The following is a 26551-nucleotide window of genomic DNA, read 5'->3' as shown; positions in this document are numbered from 1 at the left end:
GGAGGGCACTAGTTCTGCCCCAAGGGAGAGTCAGCATGTCTGCACACAAGCCTGAAAGGAATTGACCCGGAGGTTCAGGCAAGAAAGGAAGGACAGACGTGTCAAGGTTTTCCATTCAGTTACAGGCACTATTGAGCATCCAAAAGCCCATGAAGCCAAAAGGCTTATTTAGCTTTTCTCTCCATAACCCTGGTTTTATGCTTCAGACCCAAGTTTCCTCTCTCTGATACTAGGGACTATAGATGGCCTTTGTGTAGGCTAGGCAAGCACTCTTCCTCTGAGTTACATCCAAACCCTGATCAAAATAAAATATCTGTAAACTAAATACAGCTGACTCTTACTCATCAACAGTAAGGAATTCATGTCATCTAGAAGAGAATAATGATGATTTATCCTGTATTTTATATTGCCTAGGCAGTTGCTTCAATTTTCCATTTTCAGAAATGATGTTTTAGTTCTATGCATTATTTAATGAACTTCAGTTGCATGAATAGTGTTGTGTGCATTAAATTGAGTTACTTACTCTCCATGGAACAAGTGTCTTTCTGATTGCAGAAGCACAGGGACCCATTGTATCGTTTAGGACTCTTATTATTAATAGAGCATTTGTGCTTTCTATTTTCTGAAATGGAATACAAGTTTTAAAAACTTTTTAATTCAATAAATGATCTTGACTTGATTCTTAATTCAAATTTGGACTAAAAAGCTTAGCGGAAGCTCAGATGATGGCACTGGTAACATAGTTCAGGGGAAAAATATTTTAGTGTATGAACAAGGCTCAGAGTAACAACACATACAACTGTCAATTGCAGTCATTAGAGAAAATTTAAGCAGGAATAAAATTACATCTTTTTTCTTTTCACTTGTGGTCAGTTCTCAAAGAGAAGCAAGGAGACTATTTTATGCATTCCTAATCTCTTAAATACTTTTTTATTAGTTATTTATTTATCCTAGGAATCAGATCCATGGGTTTATGTATGCTAGGGCATCTGCCACTGAGCAAAATTATCAATAATTTTTTGAAACATGATCTTTTCAAGCAGTTTGGGCTATCCTTTAACTACCTATATAGCTTAGGTTAGCTTATTATCCTTAAGCTCATTACCTTCTGCCTGCTGAACGCTGGTGCTTAGATTTTTAACCACCACTCCTGGTTAAGAAGATGCCTAAAACATTTGAGATAAAAAATGGTACACATGACAAGGCATTATTTTAAACTGGTATCCATATTTGAAATAAATGAATTATTCGTAGATTTCTAGAAATGCAGCCACATGAACGTACAACATTGACCGTACCTAGCATTTTTATGGTGAAGACTCTACTATGTAGCATGCTTCAGTTTTGTGGCTTGAGTTGTTTGAAGAATGCTTTTGTAAGTCAGTCAATAACAAATAGTCATTAGCATTATCTGTCACAGACCTTCTGTCTGAAACTGGAAAAAGCCAAGAAAATGAAATGTATTACAAGCTTGTACCCTAAAGCGAAACCATAAAATGAAATCAATAGCATTTGAGTCTGTTTTATCACCAGTTTACGCTTATCTTAATTGCTCTGTCATTTGTTCCTGACTGAAGGCCTAGTTAACGGAATCAAAAATATGATGGCACGCTTGTAAAAAGATTTGGTTTTCTCTTCGACATTTAAAGATAATTATAATTTTACAATAAAGCAAAACTTGCCACTTTAGTTATGGAATTACATAAATCCACCTCAGTCATAAAGTTTCATGTTGCTTCTTTTACACTACATAAAAATGAAGCATTTTGGGTATCGCTGTGGCAGAAATACTGTCATACTCTTCTGTACATGGTCTTGTGGTTACCAGCTCTGTAGCGCTGCTTTGAGACACAGGATAGTTTACTCTGTGGACTCAGGAGCAATTGGGTTGGTGTGGAGAGACATAGCACATGTGCAGAAACTAAAGAGGTGCCGGTGTTCAAGACAGACAGTCTATTAGAAATACCAACGCTCTTAAGTTCACAATTATTTGATCATAAATAGTGTTGAATGTGAGGAGAGAAAGAAATTACCGATACTGTCAGAATGGACTGAAGGTGTAGGGGAGGTCTAGAGAATGGAGTAGGAGACATCATAGGAGCCAGTCTGACTTTACCCCAAGAAAGGTAATCCCTCAGATGGGTTGTTCCCATAGTAAGTACTAAGGAACAACAGAAACCTGGCACATTCCTCTGATGACAGCGCTGGTGTGGCTCATCTTTGGTATAACCAAGGCTTGAGAGCCAATGTGGGGGATGTGGAGGGAAGTGGTGCTCAGGCGGCCAGTCCTTGGGTGGATGAGTACTGTGATATTCATTTGATGCTGTTAGCCTGGCTCTCCAACTTTTCACAATTTGACCTAAACTTTCCAGATTCACTCCTGCATTGAGCAAATACCCAATGGACATATTTATACATTCTGTTTTTAAAGTTATCGTTATACACCAATTTTGCTTTTATTGGGATAAGAACCAACAGGGCCTCATGCCTGCTAGAAATACCCTAACACTATTCTGTGTCCCACTCAATATTAGTAATATTAGTAATTCTAACAAAAACTTGTACATGAATTGGGCTCTGTTCATTACAACTATTCTCACGCTATAGTCTTACTAAAGAAGGACTCAGAACAGAGACACGGGTCATAGCTTTTGAAAGACTATATTTTAAAGATTTACATTTTATTTTCACTTAAATATATCCTTTAACAATTTCATATATGGGTATAGTGTATCCTAATTACCCCATCTCATAACTCCCTACAAAAGTATATGTGTTGTTTAAATATCTTTTCTAATCTTTGATTTAAAATATTTTTTTTCTGGTTGATAAATGCTTAAAATACCGCAGTTTAAAAACCTGAAATTATAAAACAATGAGAAGAAAATTATGGGGAAATATTTTACATTGATTGAAACACGATTCTCAATGCACAAGGAACAAAAGCGAAACTTCAGAGGCAATTCCTTCAAGATAAAGAGACTCGGCAGAGCACAGAAAACATCACTGGGGCGAAGAGTGTTCTACAGATTAGGAGAATGTATTTTCCAACATATCTGACAATATATTATCTGAATATATTATATTAGAAAGTTGAAAAAATCTTAACAATAAGAACAACCCCCAAAGTGATTAAATGGCATCAACAGATATTTCTCAAAGGAAAAATGTAAATGACCAGTAAAATTTATGGATAATTATCAATACATCATCTATCAGGGAAATGAAACCAAAACAACAGATGCCACCTGAGACTAGACAGCAACTAATTAACAAAAGCTAAACATAATAAATGCCTGCAGGGAAACGGAAAAACAAACCCTCTTGTTGAAAAACATGTTTTTTAAAAAAGAATACAAATTCTCCTACATTGATACTAAAGTTGCACAATCATTTTGAAGACCAGTACGAAATTTCTTTGTCAAATTAAAATTAGATGAGCCGTAAAAAACACTCCTCCATTCTACTTCTAGGTAAAAAGCACAAGAAATAAAAGCAGCAGCCAGAGGGAAGACCCCGAACACAGCCATGATCACAATAGTTAAGCTATGAAATCAATCTAGGTGTCTGCTGTCCACCAATGGATGAATAGGGAAATACCGTTATGTATACATGCAATGCAACATAATTCACCCCCAAACAAGAATGGGACTTTGTTATCTGCAGTAAAGTACAAGGACATGGGGGAAAATGAGTGAAACAATCCACTAGCAGAAGGAGGAGTACCACACCCTTTCTCAAATGGAGGAGCTAAAAAAAGACTAACCTCAGCATAGGTTTTCATTGAACATGGGTTTTTATTGAATCTCATATTATGTAATTAATACATATTAATAAAAAGGAGATAAAAAGAATATAATTGTTTATTAGCAAGTGTGTTTTAAAATGAATTAAACTATTTAATATATAAATTAATGCTTTAAATTTTATTTAAAGACAAACTCCCCCCCACACACACCATTTAGGGATGTTACCAGAAGTTGCCTGTTGTGGAAAGTCGAGAGTACTCTGTTTAAAGTAACTTCTCTCTCTCTCTCTCTCTCTCTCTCTCTCTCTCTCTCTCTCTCAATTGATCGATCAATCTATCTATCATCTATCAACCTTTCCATTCTCTTTTGTTCATTAAATGTTATGCTATTTCACTTGATTTTTAAAAAAGATGTACTTATTATATATTTATTTATTTTCATGTGTGGCCATGCATCATGACCCAAGACACACCTGTGAATCTCAGTGAACAACATCCTTTCACTATGGAGTATGTAGGGGTCAGACACTGGTTGACAGGTGTCTTTCCCCAAGGAGCCATCTCACTCAGTGACGCAAAGGTCAAGCTGCATCTGTGTTCCCAGGCTGTGGGCATTTATACTTGGCTCATAATGCACTCACTCTGACTTTGGAGCGAGGTATGAAGAAGCAAGAGAATAATTTTTTTGGTTGGGAGTCACCACAACATGAAGAACTGTATTAAAGGGTTGCAGCATTAGGAAGGCTGAGAACCACTGGTGTAGAAAGAAAACTTCAGACTGAAGAGGTTAACTATATCCAAGAGGTCACAAGGAATAAATAACCCAGAACAGTTAATCAAATAGGGGAATGAAAAATAAAGAGAATTAATAAACATTAATATCTCTAAATAGTAATAGTTTCAATTGCCCAGATAAAGAACAAAAACTGGTAGATTGTATTAGAAAGCAACATCCATCTTTTGGCTGCCTTGAAGAAACACACCTCACCATCAAGAATAGAGATTACTTTAAGGAAAAAAAATGGAAAAAGATATTCAAACAAAGAAAACCAAAAAGTAACAAGCATAGGTATCTTAATATCTAAAAAAAAATATAATTCTAACCAAAGCTAATCAGAAGAGATAGGGAAGGACAGCACATTTTATTGATTTAGGTAGAGGCTGTGGTGGAGTTATAATTAAGATCTAAGAGTGTTTACTGTTAACTGAAGTTTGCAATGCCATCCCTACCGTGTTGAAGTTCTACAAGCCTTGACGACTGGTTAGAACTTGTGAGGGTGGAGCGCTCAGACACCGCGTGAGCAGGGCCAGGTTATCTGGTGCTCATTTCAGTTCCTTTGAAAGCCATTCCTGCTCACTACTGTGTCTGACCCAACATCGTTTGGATCATGCGAGACCTTAGACTGTGTTAGCGAAGCGAATCACTGCTCCCAAGAGCTAATTATGATGTCAGGTAGCATCCAAGACCCATAGCAGAGATTTGCTCACTTTGCGGTAAGCTTCCTGTGGGTAGTATCCATTGGTTGTTTATAGGAATCTTTTGCTTGCAGGAATATTTGTTTGTAGGAATCTTTTCCTCAACCATGCGGATTTGGAGATTGACAGCAATTGCTCTTTTCTGCTAAGCAACCTTAAGTCACTTAAGCCCCCACCTTGAGGACTTTAAAGCCCGAATGAAGTGGCTGAAGAGATGGCTTACGTGGAGTACTTGCTCTTTTAGAGGATCTACTTCTAGTTCCCAGCTCTCACAACTGTGGCTCACAGATAATACCCTTTATTATTTGTATTTTAATGCCTTAATTTATAAATTTCCTTGTCCTGTTTCTTAACAAAAAGCATGTAATCACTGCCACAATGGAATGAGTCTTTCTGGACAACTTGAATTTATGTTTTGGGTAGCAGTCGTCAGTTTTGTTTCAAGAATAAAATATCACTTATTCCCTTTGAGGTCAGAGTTGTTTTGGGTTGGCATTATCTTTAAGAGATAGCATGGAGATATTCAAAGATGGATAGGATGTTTCTGATGAGATTTAGAAAAAACATGATGGCAGGTAGCTGGAATTGTGGAAGAGATGTTAATATTTCTCTGTGATGGTCAGGTAAGAGTTAGATGTTGAAATATGGAAAAAATGAAATTTATGCCCTAGCAAGGCTAAAGCATGCATGAGCAGCCCATATATCGTGGTTCTGTTGAACTTGTCCATATTGGGTTTCATGGTCTAAGTTGGTGAGGACGACTGACCAGGTCCCTTCCTCAAGAAGACACCAGATCTCATTACAGATGGTTGTGAGTCACCATGTGGTTGCTGGGAATTGAACTCAGGACCTTTGGAAGAGCAGGCAGTTATCTTAACCGCTGAGTCATCTCTCCAGTTCACAGTAAATTGAAATATGCCCAACTTTAATCCTAACACTAAAAAACCACTAGTCCTTACTGTCTTAAACTCTACAGCTGGATCTATGAAATAAACTCTATAATCGCCTGTTTTAATTCTCATTCACATGTTAAATCCATTTATAGAACAGTTATAAAATTCACTTTGAAAATTATTTTATGAACAATCACTTGATAAGGAAGTCACAATAAAATACAACTTCAGTGAATTAGATTCTTATTAATATATTGTACAATAGAGTTAAAATCCTTAGGGTAGCTAATTTTGTAGCAAAGTAAAACCTTTAGACAATTAATTAATTAACCTCAATTTACATAATGGTCTTCTTATTTGCATAGTTAATGGACTAGGGATTGATTACAGGCCATTAACAGTTATTAATAAATGGAATGATGTTGGAAATGCATGTGTCTTCACTTCGAAGAGAAGGCAAAGGTTAGTCATGAAATGTTAATAGCAATATTCAAATAAACAGGCAGCACTCAAATGAACATGTGCCTTTTAGACTTCATGCATTTCTGAGAGGTAATTCATGAGCATTTCCTAGCTGGTCTCATCACTACGTACCCACCAGAGCACAGTCAAGCATATACCTGGGCACTGGCTAAATTTCACTGCCTTCCATTTTACATTTAAACTATAGTGAAGGGAATTATTTGTATTATGCTTATATAGAGAGCTTACCATCTTTCTATTCTGAAAATCAAAAATAGTCATTTTGAAATACAAGATCCTACACCCTGAGCCTGCAGTTAAATTTTCCTTTTAAAGCTATGTGTTTCAATGAAAAGTGATAGTTACAATTCAATTAGCTTTTCCCACGTGCTGTGTTTACAAGTTACATAATACCTTTCTTTTAGATATCTGTTTTAGCCAACAAGATATACAATGCTGCTCTTTATAACATTTTATCTGTTTGTTTAGCCAGAGAAGTTTACAGTCTATGGAATCTTCTACCTTTCTCTAAAAGTGTAAATGCTTGCATTTATAGGGTTTTAAAATTGCATCCATTTAATCCATTGTGTGTGTGTGTATGTGTGTGTGTGTGTGTGCACATGTGTGGGTTCATCACAGGTAAGTGGGAGTCAGAGGACAACTTGAAGGAATCAGTTCCTCAATCATGGGGACCTGGGGACGGACAGAAATTGCCCTTTCCTGATAATCCACCTTATTGGCCCCAGCTTAAGGACTTTAAAACCTGAACAAAGGGACAGAAGAGATGGCTCAGTGATTCGGAGCACCTGCTGCTCTTGTAGAGGATCCGGTTCCAGCTCCCTGCTCCCACTCTGTGGCTCACAACCACTGATAGCTCCAGTTCCAGAGGATCGGACTCCCTCTTGGGCCTCCATGCCCATGCTGTCACATGCAGGGAAACCCCAGTACATATAAAATTTTTAAAAAATTACAAATGTTTAAAACCTGGGGGAAGTGGTTTACCATTTTAAGATAATTCAAACACGCCAGTGAAGTACTGTCTCCGAGGACAATTTAATTCCTTTAATTTAAAATGTATTATGTGACCTGAATTTTTGTTCTTTTTTTTAAAGATTTATTTATTTATTATGTATACAGTGTTCTGTCTGCGTGTATGCCTGTGGGCCAGAAGAGGGTACCAGATCTCATGGTTGTGAGTCACCATGTGGTTGCTGGGTATTGAGCTCAGGACCTCTAGAACAGGCAGTGCTCTTAACCTCTGAACCGTCTCTCCAGCCCCATGACCTGGATTTTTAAATAATGTTGATGTATCTTTACTTAACACTTTACTTAACACACGGGTGTGGGTGGCTGTACAGTTAAGATCGATAACGGTCTCCTCTAGTGACAGTCAGTGGCTGAGCTGATGTGATTGTATATCATATCTCCCATTTTTTCCCACCCTGGGCCCCTTTTCAGCACCTGGCTTTCTCTCTGAGCATCACATCCTCTCCATCTCTTTTTCTATTCCCCGTCGAGGGATGCTGATGCATGCCGTGCTGTAATTTGGTGTTGAAAGATGATGTCAAGGGAAAAGGCGGCTGTTTCAGCTCACTGGTTCTCAACCTTCTTAATGCTGTGACCCTTTAATACAGTTCCTCATGTTGTGGTGACCCCCAACCATAAAACTACTTTTGCTGCTACTCCATAACTGTAATTGTGCTACTGTTATGAATCATAATGTAAATATCTGATAAGCAGGATGGACAGTATGCCACCCCTGTGAAAGGGTCTTTTGACCCCCTCAACACAGGTTGAGAACCACTGTCTTAGAGGCTTTATTGGAACTTTCTTTTTCTGCAGGTGCCTCTATTGTATGAAGTTAGCTGAAATGCGTTTTTACTGTAACCATCTAGATCTTAACCAGGACACACTGGTTATAAAAGTCTCATTTGCATGAGAAAGTATTACATACATGGATTTATTGGGATACTGGTAACATCTCCTAGCGCCGGGGCCAGTTCTTTCTACAAACTGACTTGTCCTTGCTTTTCCATGGTGGTGACATTGCTCTTACAGGTCAAAGGAATATTTGAGCATCACAGTTCTGGCGGCATCACGTCTTTGATGTACGGACTGTCACTTTATAACATCCCTGAAACTAAGGGTAGTCATCATCACACAGAAATGCATGGGAATTAGATGGGATGGCGCATGTAATTTGGCATTACTGTTAATCACTGATTTAAAAATACTAAAATACCATAATTTTATATAGTTTGCTCCCTCTCTGTCTCTCTGTGTGTACATTGGGCATATGCATGCTTCCATTTGTGTGTGGCAGTTAGACGATAACATTCAGGCGGTGATTCTTTTCTTCTACAATGAGGATTCTGGGATCAATCTCATGTCTAGGCTCGGTGGCAAGTACCTTCACTCTCTGAGTCATCTTGCCAGCCCACTAGTTATGGTTTTTAATATACTTTTTCCTCTATTCTTATGTAGTCACTGTCTGGTGGTCATGCAACATTGCAGTATTGTTAGCCATGCTCCCAGGCTTCCAAAGGGGGATGAGAAGTTTAATGATGAACTTATGCAAGTGAGGTTATCATAACAGTATTTTATACATTATCTGTAAACAGTACGTATGTTATTATCTCATCCCTAGAGTTGCCATGCCAAATGCTACCAGCAACTGCAGAGGTTCTGACAGCATCAAAAGATAGCTTTATTTTATGCACATGTAACTCCTTATTAAACCAGCAACCCCCCCGCAAAACATATTCATTCTCCTAAGAAATGTAGCTTACTTTTTGAAGGAACCCGGAGATTGGCGAGGACCACTTCCAGAGAGTCTGCTTGCACCCGAAGCACATAGCTGGTCTGTGTTTCGTAATCCAATGGTGCATTCACGTAGATAACCCCTGTGACATTGTTGATTCCGAACTTATCTGGAATTTAAGATACAGCTCCTTAGTTTCTTCATATGGCAAGAAAAAAATTCTCTTTAAAGGGTATTATGGTTTCAACAGCATTAGAAACATCAGAAAGAATTGTTAAGTTTCAAAGTGTTAGGGTTCCGGTATTCAGAAACACATTCCTGCTCTTCAGATTATCAATATGTGTTCCCTGAATGGCGCGTTCAGACTGTAGCTTCGGTTGCATGTTATTTTGAGTCTGCTGGGTGCAAGTGCTCAGTTGGCAATCTTCCTGTCACCGTGATGTTAGATGGTCCCGCTTTAGCAGGGCCCCCCTTCTCTTACAGAATCTCGTTGCATTTTGTTTAACTGGGTGTCTTCTACTTTTACTTTTCACACATCCAATCCTGCAGATTTGGTGCTTGGCTATGAACACCGAATATGGTGTTTGAAATTTAGCTTGTAGGTTACTTTTATACAATGCTTTTATTGTTATTTCTTCTTCTTATTATTATTTGCCTTGCTTGCTTTTTTTAAGTTAGTATGTAAGTAATTTAAGTGGAACGAAGGAAGCATTGTCTATTGGTATAGTTCTCCACTGCTTCCTTCCCTACATCCTTCCTTACCCTTTCTCTGTAGTGATCAACATCTTTTGAAATACTCTACATGTGTGCTTAACCGTAACTGGATTGTTTAATTCTGAGCTCACGGGGAACATGCTTGTTGGCTTTTCTCTACACTCCTAGTCGCTGGAAGAGCTGTTATCACATAACTGACATGCAGCATTTGCTGGATGAGGAAACAGAGAAGCTGCACGAAATAGCCACTGTGGTGGAAACTGTTGATAAATAGTTTATTGCTACCTTCAAGGACAAGGACAGGGCGAGCACCAGAGCAAGCTGAGAAGCTCAGGAAGGAGATGTGGTGGTGGAGAGAAAACAGGATCAATAAACAGCAGGTCAATGAGCGCTTCCTGAAGGGGCAGCCCACTCTAGTGAGAGGTGGGGACCTAAGCCCTTCAGGCAGTCTCAAGACTGCCCTTTCAGATGCCAAGGAACAGCCATGTTCACTCTTTGATCAAATATTCAAAGTAATCGACTATATTAAATATGTATTAAGCGCTCTCAGCTACCCATCACGTCTCAGGCTGCTTAGGGCCTCAGAAGAGAAAACAGCAGACAAGCCTGAAATGCATTTCAGGGGTGGATGATGAAATTGCTCCTAGTGGGAACATGGTGGGAATGTGAGTGGGAACAAGTGTGGGACATCTCGTTCCTAGTGGGAACATGATGGGGACATATAAGTGGGAGACGATATCATTCCCAGAACACAGCAAACGACATTTTTGAGCATGGCTGAGAGACTAAACACAACATTCTTGTTAACGGATTTGGCTATTTGGGGCATTGTATTACATAACACACCTGTCTGTCGGCACTGATATGGCTCTTTTGGTATTTATACTAATATAAACTTCCTCAGGATTAGTATGCCATGAGGTCAGGCTTGTGGTCTACCAAAGGGAAAGAGGAGTCTAGAAAATAATTATCTCTTGTGGTTGAAATAACTGTTCATTCATTTTGAAGAAATGTCACAAAACTACCACCAAAAAAGGGAGGGTAAAAGCTATACTTGAATGGTAAGCATTAATCACGGCACACAATGGCTTTAGCTAATGCAATGCAACTATTAATCAAGTCGTAAATTACATGGAAGATGGACACAATTACATTAGGATAGAGAATATAATAGTTCAATCAAAAGTTCACCTGATTCCACATTTATTGGTTTTTGGAGAAAACATAGGCAGGATTTCCTACTTACCTTCCTCATTTCCTGCCACAATGGAATACACGATGCTCTGATTGACAGCGGCAGCGGAAATGACACCAACGACAGTCCCTTTGGTCGCAAGCTCGCTTACAGGAGGAGGTCTGCAGGGTTAAAAAAAAGATAGTCATTTCCTTCCTTTATTCATTCATATCTATTTCAGTACAATATTTTTATTATTATCATTGTTATCATTATTTTTTTAAGACAGGTTTTCTCTGGCTGTCCTGGAACTCACGCTGTAGACCAAGCTGGCCTCAAACTCAGAGATTCTCCTGATGCTGCCTCTCAAGTACTGGGATTAAAGGTGTGCAAGATGGATCAGCCTTTGAAGGCTGGACTCACAATCAAAAATATAAGTGACATTTATTTTTGAGTGAAACTGAAAACATGGAATTATCTACCCCAAATCCCCTGATGAACAGTAATACTTTTATAAATTTTAGGCTATTTCCTTCCAGTTGCAATTCCTAAAGCATTACACACAAATTATTTTATAGCAGGCCCATCACATTGGTTATATCAATAGAATCCCACCTAAATAGTCTTTGAAGCTTTATGTTAAAAAATGACAATTCTGATGTTAACATTTAGAAGGTTTGATCATGTGTGATTTGTATGTGTGGACAAATTTAAGACTTGTTGATCCCTTTAATCAATATTTCTTGACATAGCGTGTTATTTTTGCATTTCTGTATATAGTATGCATACATGTGTGTTCAACTGTATGTACATAGGTGTATGTGTGTACGAGTGTTCATGTACGTGTGAGTATATGCATGTGCAGGTGTGAATACATGTCTGTATGAGTGTTTATATGTATGGCTATATGTGTGGAGTATGAATACATGTGTATATGAGTGTTCATATGTGTGAGTGTGAGTACATATATGAGCAGGTGTGCATGCATGTATGTGCACTTGTCTGTGGGGGCCAGAGATTGATCTTGATGTGAGATGCCTTCTTTTATCATTCTATTTTTGAGAGTCACTGAACCTGGACAGACGAATATCATTAGAGTAATTAGTTAGAGAGCTCCAGAGATTCTGTTCTTTCTACCCCCTCCCCAGCACTGAGATAACCCGTGTGCACTGCCCTGTCTAGATTTTTCATGGTTGCCGAGGTTCCCATCTCATTTGTTTAAGACTAACTTTCAAAGCAACTTCAAGTTCACGTAAAAACTGAGTGGGGAGGGGGTAAAGAATTTTTTTGTATAACTTCTGCTGCTCCCAGTGCATAGCTTCCTTGATGCACAAACGCTATGGATACTGTCACCACAATTTATGGGCAGGCATTAATAAGCCATTGTCACCTCAATTCTGGTATTGCATATTCTATGGTGTTGGGTAAATATCTAATTGCATGTGTCAGTTTTGCCTTCATGATGTGCCTCTACCTTCAGTTCTATAAGAAACCCGACTGAGCAAAGCAGGGGTAGCAGAGGCCATGGAGAGGAGCTGCTGACGGGCTTGCTACCCCTGACTTGTTCAGTTGGCTTTCTTATAAAACTCAGGACCCTTAGCCCAGGGATGGCACCACACACCATCACCATCACCCTCCCCAGTGATCACTAATTGAGAAAATGCCTTAAAGCTGGATCTCATGGAGGTATTTCCTCAGCTGCGGCTCCTTCCTCTCTCATGACTCTAAGTGTATCAAGTTGACACACAAAAACAGCCAGTACACAGACTCTCTACATTTGAATTATGTTGTAGATGTACCCATGCCTTTCCTACCAAGAGCATTTCACTTATGGAAACAGTGAATTCTATCTCATACCTTCTTTATTTAGTACTTTTTATCAATTTCCTTGATTAATTTTAATGCTGTTGTGTTAGAAAAAGACATATGGATGAAGTAGATTTCTAAAGTAAGATATTACCGAAATAATATATTCCATAAGCAACTAATTTCCATATTGTTGCAGTATTGGGTCAGTGAAGTAGAAATACTCTGACCTTTAAATGACACTAACATAGTAAAGAACGACCGCACACTTACAAAGTTTTAAGGTTGGATTTGATCCCTAACTATAAATTTGTAGTATTTGATCTCACAAAGGAAAGAAAGACTACTTGTTTCAGCTCTGTTGCTTAGTGGGTGAACATGTAGAACTGATCCTGGATAGGATTAAAAGGAGCGATCCATAGGGCACGGGCAAGACAGAGTTCTAACATGATTGTCAACTATTTCTTCCTGGCATTCTTCCCTCTTGCTCATTTGTCTTCTCCTGTATGAGAGTCATGTGCTATTAACATCTAACCAGAATAGCGGAATAACAGATAAGAGATTGAGTGGCATAACTGAACATTTAACACCAGGCAGTGGTTACTCTTGACCACATCCCATGCTGGACAGAATAACCGCTACTTGGGGAGTGTTACATATAGCAGGAAGTTGAAGGTTCTGTCTTCACTGGAACCAGCAGACATTATTGATAACACCTGTCCTTGGACAGAATTGTGTCAGTTGTCATGGGGAGTTTTTAATGTGACAAAATCCAAAAGGGATGTTCAACCACCAACCTGAAATGAATCTAAGACCCCAGATCTAACAACCTCTAAGTCTTGACATGAGTCCTTGAGCTTAGAAGTTTATCCAAGCTCAACAGTTCATTGGGGATCTACATGAGCCTCACATGAGACTATCCCTGGTCTACACCTGTATGACAGTCACATCAAACTGTGAGAGATCACAAGACAGGCCATACCTAGTCCATGCCTGGGTTTCTAACTGCTGAATCTTCCAGATGACAAAGGTGTGATTCTTACACTTTAGGCTTGCTGTGCTGTGATTGTGCTGAGGTGGATACTCAAAGACTAGAACTCTGAGATGTTTATTTGTGATATACTATTACATGTTACCTTTTAATATGTTGGACACAAGAAAACATATTAATCAAACTATTGGATGATTTCCAAACCTGGAATTTCTTTTGTAGAAGTTCATAGCTGGTGCTTAGACTAAGTTTCTGTCTTGTTACTATATGTGATAAGCTAACTGCTGTATTTTTATGATGGATCTATTTTGTGATTAGGACAAGATGTATGTGTGTGTATTTGACAGCTGGAATAAGAACCCTTCTAGTATTAACATTGGGAAAATAACTCAAACATGGAAATGATACGTTGTATTCATTTTTGCTACTTTAACTGAATAATCAAGATATTCAATACATGAAATAATCAATACATGAAAAAAGAATGACATAATTTATAATGAAATTACATCTTCTGCATACCAATAAAGCATTTAAATTTCTTCTTGGTAGTGAATGTGTAAAACTAATTTCCTTCTAGACAAATATCAGCTCATTAACCTTTGCCCTAATTATTCTAGTGGCACACTTCTCTCTACCAGAACAAACACTGCTATAAAAATTCAATTTTCTCCTGCCTGAATTGAGTGGACCTCTATGATAAGTGAACATTAGATTAAACATTTTCAATTCTTCTCTGTTTATTGGAAGTCAAGCCCATTTTATTATTGTTTTATGCTCTGGAAAAGATCTGTTTTATTATTTGACAAATTACATTCTCTCTCTGCAGTGAGATATAAATTGAATATGAGATACATTAACTACAAATTATGAGCAAGATAATCCTATGGATGGAGGAACAGACTTATAATCAGGTTAAATCAGGTGAGCATGAATCACCATGGAGATGGATGGAGGTAAGGTGGTGGCAAAGTATAACTGAGATGTTATTGTATATCAACAAACTTCATGTATGTAATTCCAGTGTAATATTCTGGATTGACAAGAGAAATTTAAAGTTTTTAAAAATGTGAGTTGCATGAATTTTAAAAATTTGATAACTAATGGATGTTGTTTTATAGCATCAGGTGACTAAATTTGATTTATGGGTAAACATTTTTTAGTGTGTTTTCAAATTTCTCTCTTTGTAACTGATAGATTATGATGTATCATTCTTTTCTTTTCTTCTACAAAGTATAATCAAAATGTACTGCTTAATTTCTGCAGCAATTAATTATAGGTAAAAAAAGAAAAGATTTCTCAGAAGCCTTAGCCCAAAAAAATCTTCCACCATTAACTCATACACCTGAAATTCTTATAAAGTGCATTACTAGACCTCTTTAAATTTATTTTTGAAGATAGTATCTAACTAAGCAGTCTAGTTGGTGTAGGATTTTCTATGTAGCTCAGGTTCCCCTCAGTCTTGAGTGATATTCATGCCCCTGTGTTCTTGAGTGCTGGGATTATGGGTATGCATCACTTTGGTTGGCTTACTTTTCTTTTTAAAAGTTTTTTTTTTTTATTAGCTGTTACATTTTACTCATATTCCCTCCCATCTCCTCCACGATCCATCTTCATCTCCCTTGTGGCTCTACTCTGCCCCCAGCCCTCTGCCATAAAATTCATCAAGCCCAATTTGTGATACTCATATATGGTCGGCTGTGTAGTCAACCACTTGGCTCCTCCTCTCACAGCAGGCCATCAATTGTGGAAAGCCTCTGGGCTATTCATGAGATTGGGCCAACTTCCTCTCTCCACTTAATCCTACTTGTTCCATGACTTCATGACTTCATTCCATACCACTGCGTTATATGTCCTTGAAACCCCTCTACCACAGCCCCTTCCTAATTTCCCAACTCCTGTGGGTATTCCAAATGAAATGGGCATACCTGAAGATCAAAGGTAACAGCTACAAATGAAAAACAAAACAAAAACATGTGACATTTATCTTTCTGGGTTTGGGTTATATCACTCAGAATGTTTCCAATTCCACTCACTTACCTGAGAAGTTAATTTTGTTTTTCTTAAGAACTGAATAATATTCCATTGTGTAATTTTTGCATAAGAACGGCAATGAAAAAATGGAGATGTTATTCATGGAAAATGAAGTAGAAGGCATAGTGAGATATGATCATGTCCCTGGCTGCAAAGATGGCTATTAGTACTGCATTCACAGGCCTTGTGTGAGAGTGAGCTCACACAAGTCTCAGAGACTCAAGCAGGTAACGGTTTTGGTGTATGTTTCTGCTGTCAGCACAGTCCGGACTTCTGCTGTCCTAGGTAAAGGAAGTCTGATTTATGGTGACCTCAGAACTCCCCTACTTTCTCTGCTCCTTCCCTCCTCCTGAGCCTCCAGTTGCAGCCTATCTCTGTTCCCATTTCCCAGAATGCCGTGAGGTTATAATTAGATGGCAAGGAATATTGTCTTTCTTTAGCCACACGTACTTTAGTTTCCCAAGTAGCTTCATGATATGACATCACATTTCATTGCCTTGCTGAACAGTGCTTCATTACATGCACGGACCAGAACAGTAGTGGTTTTTAGAAGAAATTTGATCATAATAACTTTAAACTTACTTTAATAATCTTTATAGGTAAAGTATAAACCAGAAAGATTATTAGCTTTATAATAATTTATATGTAAGAAATGTGCAACCTAACTTTTCTTGGTGTTATAAATTAATATTTGCTTAACATTTCTGTTTGAGAAAACACATAGTGCAGTAATTCTTTTTCAATTAAATATTTCAAAACTGTATGAGTCATCTAGATAATAGCTACTAAAATAACACAATTTGTAGTATCCAAATGTTAGACCCCATTTTTACAGTATAAATAGAGATGAAGCAATTATTTCACAGTTTAAAATCAAGGTTTATATTTGGGTTCAAGAAGTAACAATAAAAGTAAATGTTATGCATGCTGAACAAAGCTCCTAATTATTTTTAAATGCTGTGTAGTTTAGGGCATAAAAGTGTTTGTCAATAGATGTTATAAAAGTTCAGTGGTTCCAATCTGGTTCTACTGCCCTCCTTTTACAGAGAGACAAATCTAATTTATTTTGACATGTTGGAATTCAATATATTTGCAAATGAGTACCAATTAAGGGACCATTTTTATATCTGCTCTGCGAAAGTTTAATGAAAATGAGAAGAAATAAACACCCACTGCAACTCCTATTATTTGTAACCTTGTGGTAATTGTTTCAGAGTGACCTAATTCTCCATATTTAACTAAGAAAAATAGTGCCAAGACAGGACTCTTCAGAGATACCAGCTCTCCCTGATTCTGGGGATGAATTATAAATAAGAAAATTAGTCAAGGGCCCAGTGGGCGGAAGCTATTAGAGGTTCAGCTCTGCTTAGACTCACAAGGCACCTTCAGCAAGAAGATGTGAGAGTTAGGATCCAAAGGATTCCTCAAATTATTGTCAAGATAAAAATGTCAACACATAGCGTTCTTGTGAGCATAGGGTGTGCATGTTGTAAGGTTGGGGCAACACTGCATGACTTGGAGTTTAACACTGAACAAGTACCGAGGCTTCTACTCTGCCCCATGGCAGCATGGGAAATCATCAGAAGAGAACATGGGGAGAGATGCCCAGCCATTTCCCAATAACTCAGTCTATATTCTGAACACATGCGGGTTGTATAAACTGAGATAATTTTAAAGTTTCCCCATTTGACTAAACTTAAGGAGATGTTCTTCCAGGTTCTTAGTTCTTAGCTTCCTTGTTCTTATAGCTTTCCACTAGAAAACTTGACATTGTAAATCACTTCCACAAAATCTTTAAGACAAACCCTTCTTGCCAGCTTTACAGTTCAGCGCAATGGCATTACCACTGGCCAGGGAGGCATGCTTTGACAGTAGGACAAACACCTATCTAACCTGTCACTGGTCCCCATACCTGGTTATTCTGTTTTATGGGTTCCCTGCTTCACAATGTAAAACTATGTCTCTTAATGAACATGGGAGGACCTCTCGAGCACAACTTTAAAACCCCTTTCCCATGCAATATGGATCTCTGGCTGAGTTCTCGCCCTCTCCGTCATTACAGTAGCTTGTTATCTTTCATGCAATCAACATGCTAAGTTAGGTTTAGTCGTGTGCTCTTCTTTTCTTCATAGCATCACATGTGAACACAGCTCCGACCAACACAAGTTCTATCCAAGCAACCCACGAATCATGAGAAACAGCCTGTGGCTATTAGGAACAACTGCACTTATTTATACAGTGATGTATAACTTAGGCATACAGGAAAAGTCTGTAACGAGCAAGACTCCTTTCATACATAGCAGAAAACAGGATATCAAAGGCACAGGGCACATACTACAAATCAAGATGTATTGGGAGGGATTCTAATAATCATATGATTCATCTTATCTGTGACAACCCTTTTGTACCTACTGCCATAGCTTAATACAATATGTGACTTTACACTGGAAAGTACTGTGTGTCAGGCACAGTAAAGATAGAGTAAGCAGCAAGTGTTAGCCCCTCACGTAAGTTTATAATCTCAGAACTCTACCTCTGAATTGTACCTTCATTATGTTATAGAATAGTCCTGGATTTTCCCTGTTTGCGAATGCCTGATATGTCTTTTCCTATCATGTGATTTTTCTGCATGTGCTTTTGTTTTCTATGCATTGGTTAATGGAACATAGCCGTGTTTTAAAATTTTACAAGAAAAAAATTAATTACCCCTTAGAAGAAGAATTAAATGGCACAGCTACTGCAGACCACGGTAGACTAAAGACGGGTGACTTCACCATCATAAACTGCAAACAACACCGTTTTGTGATTGTGAAGTCAAACTCAGTGGGAAGATTTGACTTCTGTTCTTAATAATCCGTATGACATTTTCTGGTTGACACCTTTCAAACTTTGAATTTCTCTTGTAATAAATAATAAAAATAGGCTCTTCAAATTTTTCCTAAGTCTCCTTCTAGTTTGGCTTATCTTGCATCTCTAGGCTCATCAAGTGAGAACCATACCTCCAGAGCCCTTAGACAGGACACTCCACCGATTAACTCAAGAAGAGAAAGGCACCATCCACAGAGTTCATGTGAGTAATGAACTCTGAATGAGGGAAGCAACAAGAGCCTGTGAAACATCTACAACTCAGAAGACGTGAAGAAGTTCATTTCCACGTGGCAGGGAAAGTGTATGGACTCACTCTAAATGTCCCAAGCTTTTTCTCAACTATAAAGAGAAACTCTCCTATGCTTGAGGAATGACTTAAATGGTGACAGAAGAAGACATGGCAGTTTGTCTTCAGGAGATGTGGGTTTTCATGTTGGGCCTCAGACATACACAAAAGTAGAGCAGCTTTAGGCATCAAGTAGCACTCTCTGTATTTGTAGCACTCCCTATATTTGAAGGTTTCTTGTCTTTGCTGTGGTCTCTTCAATCAGTGTTTTCTCCCTACACAATGTTCTTGATGAAAAAAGGTCTTTAAATTTGTAGGTCAAGATTCTATGAATGGTAGCAATGTCCCTCCATAGAACAGAACTGCAGTTCTTCGACTAACAAAATCTCTCTGGACGGCAGTGAAAACATTGCTTCTACTTTTTACAATTTAGTATATCAGCTACCTCTAATTATAAATTATAATTTTCCTCATTTTTACACATTAGAAGGCAGACTATTAATTCTTTATCCAGTTTCTAGTAATTTCAATCCCCTATATAAAACTGTTGAGATTGAGTTTAACTATGAATTATGTATAAGTTTTACTGTCATTAGGGATGAAATTCATTCACATTTATCAGCAACATAGCAGTTATTAATTCTAATGTGGGAATTGTGAAGGTTATATTCTAGTAAAGAGTATTTAAGGTTTGGAAATCATCAGGATAGTCTTATGCATAATTATCTTTTATCAGGGTTTGATACATTGAGATTGATAATATAATTAACAAAATACTTAAGACATTAACAAAATGCATTTGGAACATTTGGTCTTTTTCTTTTTAGCATATAGTTATAAACTTATTTATTTTCGTGGAAACTATACTTTCAAATACACAGTTTTAATTGTCTATAATTATAACTTTAAATTTGAAATATTTAACAATAAAATTGAAACATCTCTATCAGAAATAAATACCAAAGTGCTCTCCCCTCATTCTCTATCTATATACCTATATAAATATTTGTATTGTATTTTTTGGAAACTTTTAAGATAATCGCCTTTGACTAATTTTTTGATAAATGGAGAAGACGGTGCATTTCTATACAAAACCAATATTCACATTTAGACTGCATGGTCTATCTGAGACATGTTGATCTTTCTGTGATATTTACTCTCAAACTGAAGGCAAGTGGATCCCAGTGTACGCATGACTCAGTCTGCCATCCTCAGATGAAGAGCAAATGTCATTCTTTAGGGTCTAACACACTTGACCTACAGGAGTCAATCCATTCTCTGGTGATCATCCAACCTGAACTACTACTTGGACTTTGGTATTCTCGCACAGGGTAACGGAGAGACGCGGGAGATGACTTTTCCATGACGCTGCAATAGCTTTCTAGGAGACGCTAAACCAGGAAAGACAAGAACCTTATCAAGCACGGACAGGTGGTAGTGTAGGCTCCATCTTGAGGCTACCGCCACTGGAGGCACATCTGAACCACACTTTCAAGAATAGCACATGGAATTTTAGGGGGTATTTGTGTGAAGGATGTGTGTCCACCATCAAACTGCAGTTAATGGTGAGGTGAGCACATACACAGAGGTGCAGTTTTGTACTATGATCTACAGATGACCTGGTTGCCGTGTAGACGCACACTTAGGTGAGGTCATGCTCATTTCAATGCCACAATCAAATCTGGAATGTTGTGATGTTTCAGCCTAATACAATACCGATCTCTTCTTAACTTGGGTTCATAATATATATTTCTCTTAAAGTCCTCCATCCTGACCCCTACTCCCTTCCAATCTCACCTTGGTAATTTATTGTTGCCAGACTTTACTATTTTGATAGCTATAATTTCAAAATGTTTATTATTTAGGAGTTTTAAGTAAAACTGAGAGAAATTTAATGGATTATTAATATAGAATTTAAACAAATATATTAAATTCGGCCTTTTTATTTGCTTGTATACTAAAAGAAAATGAGTTACTTGGTTATATATAATATATGTTAATTTATGCACGTGTCACATTAGTAACAACATCAATTACATGGATTTTTCATTCCTAAACATCCCAAACCATGTCAGGATATCTACAACTACATGTGAGGACAATGGCCAGGTGGCTGTTATGTCCCTTTTTCTCATATGACTCCTTTCACTCCGTTTTAATCATAGCACTCGGAAGAGGAAACAAATTATGAAATGGATGAAGTCTCCAAGAAGAATGAATCAGAAATAATTTCAGAAAATGAACCTAATTACTGGAGGATTGATGACTAAATGACTCCCTAACCTGCACGTTGCTTCCAAGACTGAAAGGGGCACGTGAAAGACGGAGACAGCTTCGGCCAGTGAGATGCCTCAATGGGACAAATATTCACCTTATAAGCCTGAATACTCGAGTTTGGTCCTGAAAACCCACAAAGAAATGAGAGGAGAGAGCTGACTTCACAAATTTGTCCACATGTACACACAGTGACACACACACCCTCCACCATAAATATATATATACAGAATAAGCAAAAATGAAAATAAAAAAAACCCCAGCATATTTAACCTCATTGTGAGGATTTCAGTTAAACCAAATAATAAATTGTCAGGTCTGCCAGGTGGTCTATATGGTCTGAGCCAATCATGACATGAGAAGTTTAAGAACAGATTATTAGAAGATTTTTCTAGGTTTTTTTGAGGGTGTTTTTTAAGTCAAAGATGTGAGGCTATATCACACACATACATACACACACACACACACACACACACATACACCACACACAGAACACACACACCAATAACTTATATCACCCAGGGTAGGTACTATTACTTGATCTTTATTTACTGCAAAGGGAAAAATAAGATATAATTAAAGCAAGAGAAAGGGCACCTGGATAGATGCCGAGGGCAGGGCACATTTCAGCAATTAAGAGCCTCTAGCTCTTTAAGAGTTTTGTTTCAGGTAAAGGTAGGAGAGGGTGAATGAGGATGGAGGTCCTCATGGAGCCTCAATACAGTCATGTGGACGTGTTACAGCATTGCATGTTTAACCTTGTTTTAAGCTTGGTTAGACTGAGATCCCCTGCAAGAGGAGAGGAACACACGTCTGAACACACATCTGAGGGTAATTATAGAGAGGACAACTCCCCAGTGAAGAAAGGCCTGTCTTGAATGTGGTTGGTGCTATTCCATAGACTGGGGGTCTAAAAGGGGTTAAAGGGTAAGGACAGGGTCCCTTTTCAAATGTCCACTTCTCGGTGGCCACAGAGATTTATTCATTTCGGACTGCCATGAGAGACAAGCATGCGGCTTTTAATTGCTCCACCACCAATGTTTCTTGCGTTTCCCCTTTGAGAGACTGAGTGATTTAAGTGGTGGTTCCAGTATATGAAATGGTAGGGTGAGCGGGAGATGGTGTTAAGATTGTCAAGAATTCAGTTTAAATTCCTGAGCTACAAGATTAGTTCATCTTTGAATGTGTCCATTTTTAATTGATTTTTATTGAGCTCTACATTTTTCTCCACTCTCCTCCCTTCCTCTCCCCTCCCCTTCAACCCTCTCCTAAGGTCTCCGTGCTCCCAACTTGCTCAGGAGATCTTGTCTTTTTCTACTACCAATGTAGATTAGATCTATGTATGTCTCTCTTAGGGCTCTTATTGTTGTCTAGATTCTCTGGGATTTTGATTTGTGGGGTGGTTTTCTTTTTGGAAATAAATTTTCCACTAAGAACACAGACGTCAACACTTGAAATGGAGACAGTTCTGAAACCTAAAAACACAAGTATTCCAGCTCCCAGTACGACTTTTCTTAGAAAATACTGTCCACGTGTCAACTGTGAGTCCACATCACAGGGTCCGAATGGACACATTACTGTTTTGTATTTCTGCAAAATTTGATGCTAGAAGGATTTGTGTTTTTTACTACCAGGAGTGACACCACACAGGGTCTCCTATATAGTCATAGATGGGTGCCTCTTCACCCTCTGGGAGTGATACACAAACTGCTAAGGCAGCAAATGGATTTAAAAGTAAGAGAGCAAAGGCAGTAGGCACCTGATATCTCATGGATCCGTATTAGAAAGCAGTGGGGATGGCTTTTCAGGTAGTCTGCAGTAGCATAAGAACAATGCCACAGCCAGCAACTGAAAATATAATGACACGAACCATCCCTATAGACAACGCTTTCAAAAGGAACATGAGGAAATGCTGCAACACGAATGAGAATGACTTTCCGTATGATTAATAAATTGTGTGATAAGTCCTTTCAAATCAGTATAAGGTTAAATTATATCATTTGAAATGGCAGAAAATAGGATTATAAATTTCTTGTCTGTGTTTCTACCTTTGTCAACAGCTGGCTGACAGGGTTGTGCTGGGTGGGCTCTGTATTTTAGGTATTCCTGGAGGCAACGGTTCAATCAGGCCAAAACATGGTAAAGACTGTTCAGTGCCACATTTTATTTCCAAAAGTATAACCCTGTTGTGTGACTTGGGAAACAGTTTGGCGGTATGCTCATGAGAAAATAGGAAGGACTTAGGGAGTCCAGAAACACTGCCATGAGTATCCCCCAAATCCCCAAAGCTGGAGAGATTGCTGGGGAACTGCCCTCAGCTTTAAGATTTTCTTAGAATGTTGTATAAACATTTAAATTCAGATATTGTCATCAATCACCAAAGCAATGCCTTCTGCTCATATCTGCTACCATTGTTTTTTGTTTTCCAAAGTTCCTGGGAAATCTGGTAGAAAGCAAGGTCTTCTTTTTCAGGACCAAATTCCACTAACTCCATTTTAACAGGAACACTGACTCTCATGTAGAAGTCGATCCATAAACAATAAGTCACAAGATTGCTAAATCTCCTTTTTTGATTCAAAAGAATGTAGGATTGAGACAATCAGAGAGGCACTGCAGCTATTAGCAAGTTCTTGAAGGTCAGAACCCTCCTAAAGACATTGTGATGGCTTTTGTTTATAGCAACAGATAATTGGCAATTTTTTGTTCTCTAAGTTAATAATTTTATTAATAGAATTCATTTGTAGTTGGTATTTATATTCAGACACAGTGTGAAATGCTAAATTATTTATTGAGCAAAACATTTGTGTTTTTCAAAGTTAGTACTGAACAAGGACACATAGAAAAGAAAGCCAAATGAAAAATGTCCAGATTCTCAGCATGACCTTAGCCTCAAAGTCTCAAGGTTTTACCCAAAGGAGACAAAGATCAGCATGATTGTCTGAGAATCTGAGGCACACCTGTTACTGATGGGGAACAAGCCAAGTCCCAAGCTGGGGCCCAGAGGAAGGACGGGATTCCAGAGCTCACTCACAGAGAGATACTGCTTAGCCCATGGCCAACTGTGCTGTTTATTTGTTTTCTTTCTAGATTTTCCAAGGAAGGACTGGGATTAAGGTAAATAGTCAGGAGAAGTAGAAATTTCATTTACGATTGCTGTGACGTGTAGCATGAATAATAACAACCCAAAGACAGAAATTGGAGTTCAACCTGCAAACTAGAAAAGCAAAGCAGCCAAGCCATTAGAGAAGTTTTACCTCTATCAAGGCTGGGTTACCACAGACTAAGAGGACTAAGCAGTCTACAAAGACTAAGCAGACTGAGCCTTCCTCTCCTCCCATTCTATATTCTCTCTAGTGCTGGGATTAGAGGCATGTGACTCCCTAGTACTGGGATTAAAGTTATATGTCACTACCACCTGCATTTGTTTCTGCATTGATCTTGTATAGTCCAGGGTGGCCTTGAACGCACAGAGATTCATCTGCCTCTGTTCTCACAAATCCTAAGATTACAGGTGTGTGTCACTACTGTCTGACCTCTAGTGGCTAATTTTGCCCATATGATACTCAGAAAAGATTTATGTATTAAAACATAAATAAAATATCACTATAGTGATAAAACATCATGACCATAAAAGACCCCAAGAGGGAAGGGTTTACTGAAGCTTACAGCTTCCAATATAGACCATCACAGAGGGAAATCAGATCAGGAATTCAAGAGGGGCAGTAACCTACAGGCAGGAGCTGATGCAGGGGCCATGTAGGAGTGCTGCTTACTGGCTTACTCCCTCATACCTTGCTCAGTCTTCTTTCTTACAGCTCTTAGGACCACAAGCTCAGGGATAGCACCACCTTCAAAGGACTAGGCCCTCCCACATCAATCACTAATTAAGAAAATGCCCTATGGGCTTCCTTACAACAAAGAGAGCATTTACTCACTTGAGTTTCCTTCTTCCCATATGGCTATGACCTGTATCAAGTTGGCATAAAAGTATCAAAAACTACCTTGTGAATCTGTCACCTTGGTGCTCGAAACAGTCAATGAAATTCATCAGGAAAATCTTTCCAATGGCAGGAAACTGAGCCCATTGTAAACCAGAGAAAAAGAATTCCAGAACCGCTAAGCGAGAGGGCCAGCAATGATGGGCAAGATTGTGAAATGAACTCACAGTCACATTAACTATGTTTTTTTTTTTTTGTTACACCTTTGGTTTAGAACCTAGTATAGTTTGTGTGCTTGCTTTGGAGGACTGTCCAGGAGGTACGTCATGGAAGTTCAGTATTATAAAGATAACATTTTCTTGTGGTGGCAGATGTTCCCAAGATATGTCATTTATTCCGCTCACCAGTATTTTGGCTCCTGCTGTAACTTCAAACTCTTAAGTACTTATTTGAAATTATAATGCATTATGGTCCAAATTTAAAAGCGGGATGAACTCCATGGTCATCAGAAATCTCTTTTGCTCTTGAGCCTCAATTAGTAGCATCTTCCAATCCCAATTTGTCTCAGAAGAGACTAAATGAATTAAATTCTTTGAAACCCAGTGGAGACTCCATCATCCCTGTTACACTGATGTTGACACTGACTGACCGATGTGGGCCATTTATCAGTATTGTTATGGATAACCCTATGCCAAACCTTCAACTCAGCTCAGCAGAATGTGGGTATTCAGGCATGATTGCATATCTATATACCTTGTTTCCCCAGCACAGTGGTGCTACAGTCTCCTGGTGGATTATGTTTTCATGGTGTACTGTGTTACCAACAGGTACACTTGTTTTTAGTCCAGGGATGTGAGCCTTTTGGAGTAATCACTTTATTGGGAATATTTTTAAATTAAAATTTCTGTATTGTATATTGGTTCGTGATTGCATATTTGTGCTGTGGATGGATATTTACCACCCTTCAGCTGTCTTGGAGGGAATGTAGAGATTATTCACCAAAATAAGGGCAGATGTTTCCCATCTATGAATCAGCATCACTATCAGGATAAATGAGGGATGATGGAGTCTACTTTGGGTTCCAGGGCATTGAGCAATCCAGTCTTTCTTGAGACAAACTAGAAAT

General features: G+C 38.3%; 1 protein-coding gene across 12 annotated transcripts in view; it reads right to left on the bottom strand.

Annotated features, from left to right (window-relative positions):
* Pcdh15 (protocadherin related 15) overlaps positions 1 to 26551 on the bottom strand; it is a 535963-nt gene that overhangs the window by 100358 nt on the left and 409054 nt on the right. For all 12 annotated transcript variants that reach the window (XM_038341596.1, XM_038341597.1, XM_038341595.1 and 9 more), the window contains 2 exons: positions 11301 to 11410; positions 9369 to 9509 (listed from right to left, as the gene is read on the bottom strand). In XM_038341596.1, coding sequence (XP_038197524.1) covers positions 9369 to 9509; positions 11301 to 11410 — 251 coding nt within the window. The remainder of the gene's footprint in view (positions 1 to 9368; positions 9510 to 11300; positions 11411 to 26551) is intronic.

Source organism: Arvicola amphibius, chromosome 9, assembly GCF_903992535.2.
Source record: "Arvicola amphibius chromosome 9, mArvAmp1.2, whole genome shotgun sequence".
In the NCBI taxonomy this organism is placed as follows: domain Eukaryota; kingdom Metazoa; phylum Chordata; class Mammalia; order Rodentia; family Cricetidae; genus Arvicola; species Arvicola amphibius.
Note: the sequence above shows the minus strand (reverse complement) of the source record. Positions and strands in the feature narration are given on the sequence as shown.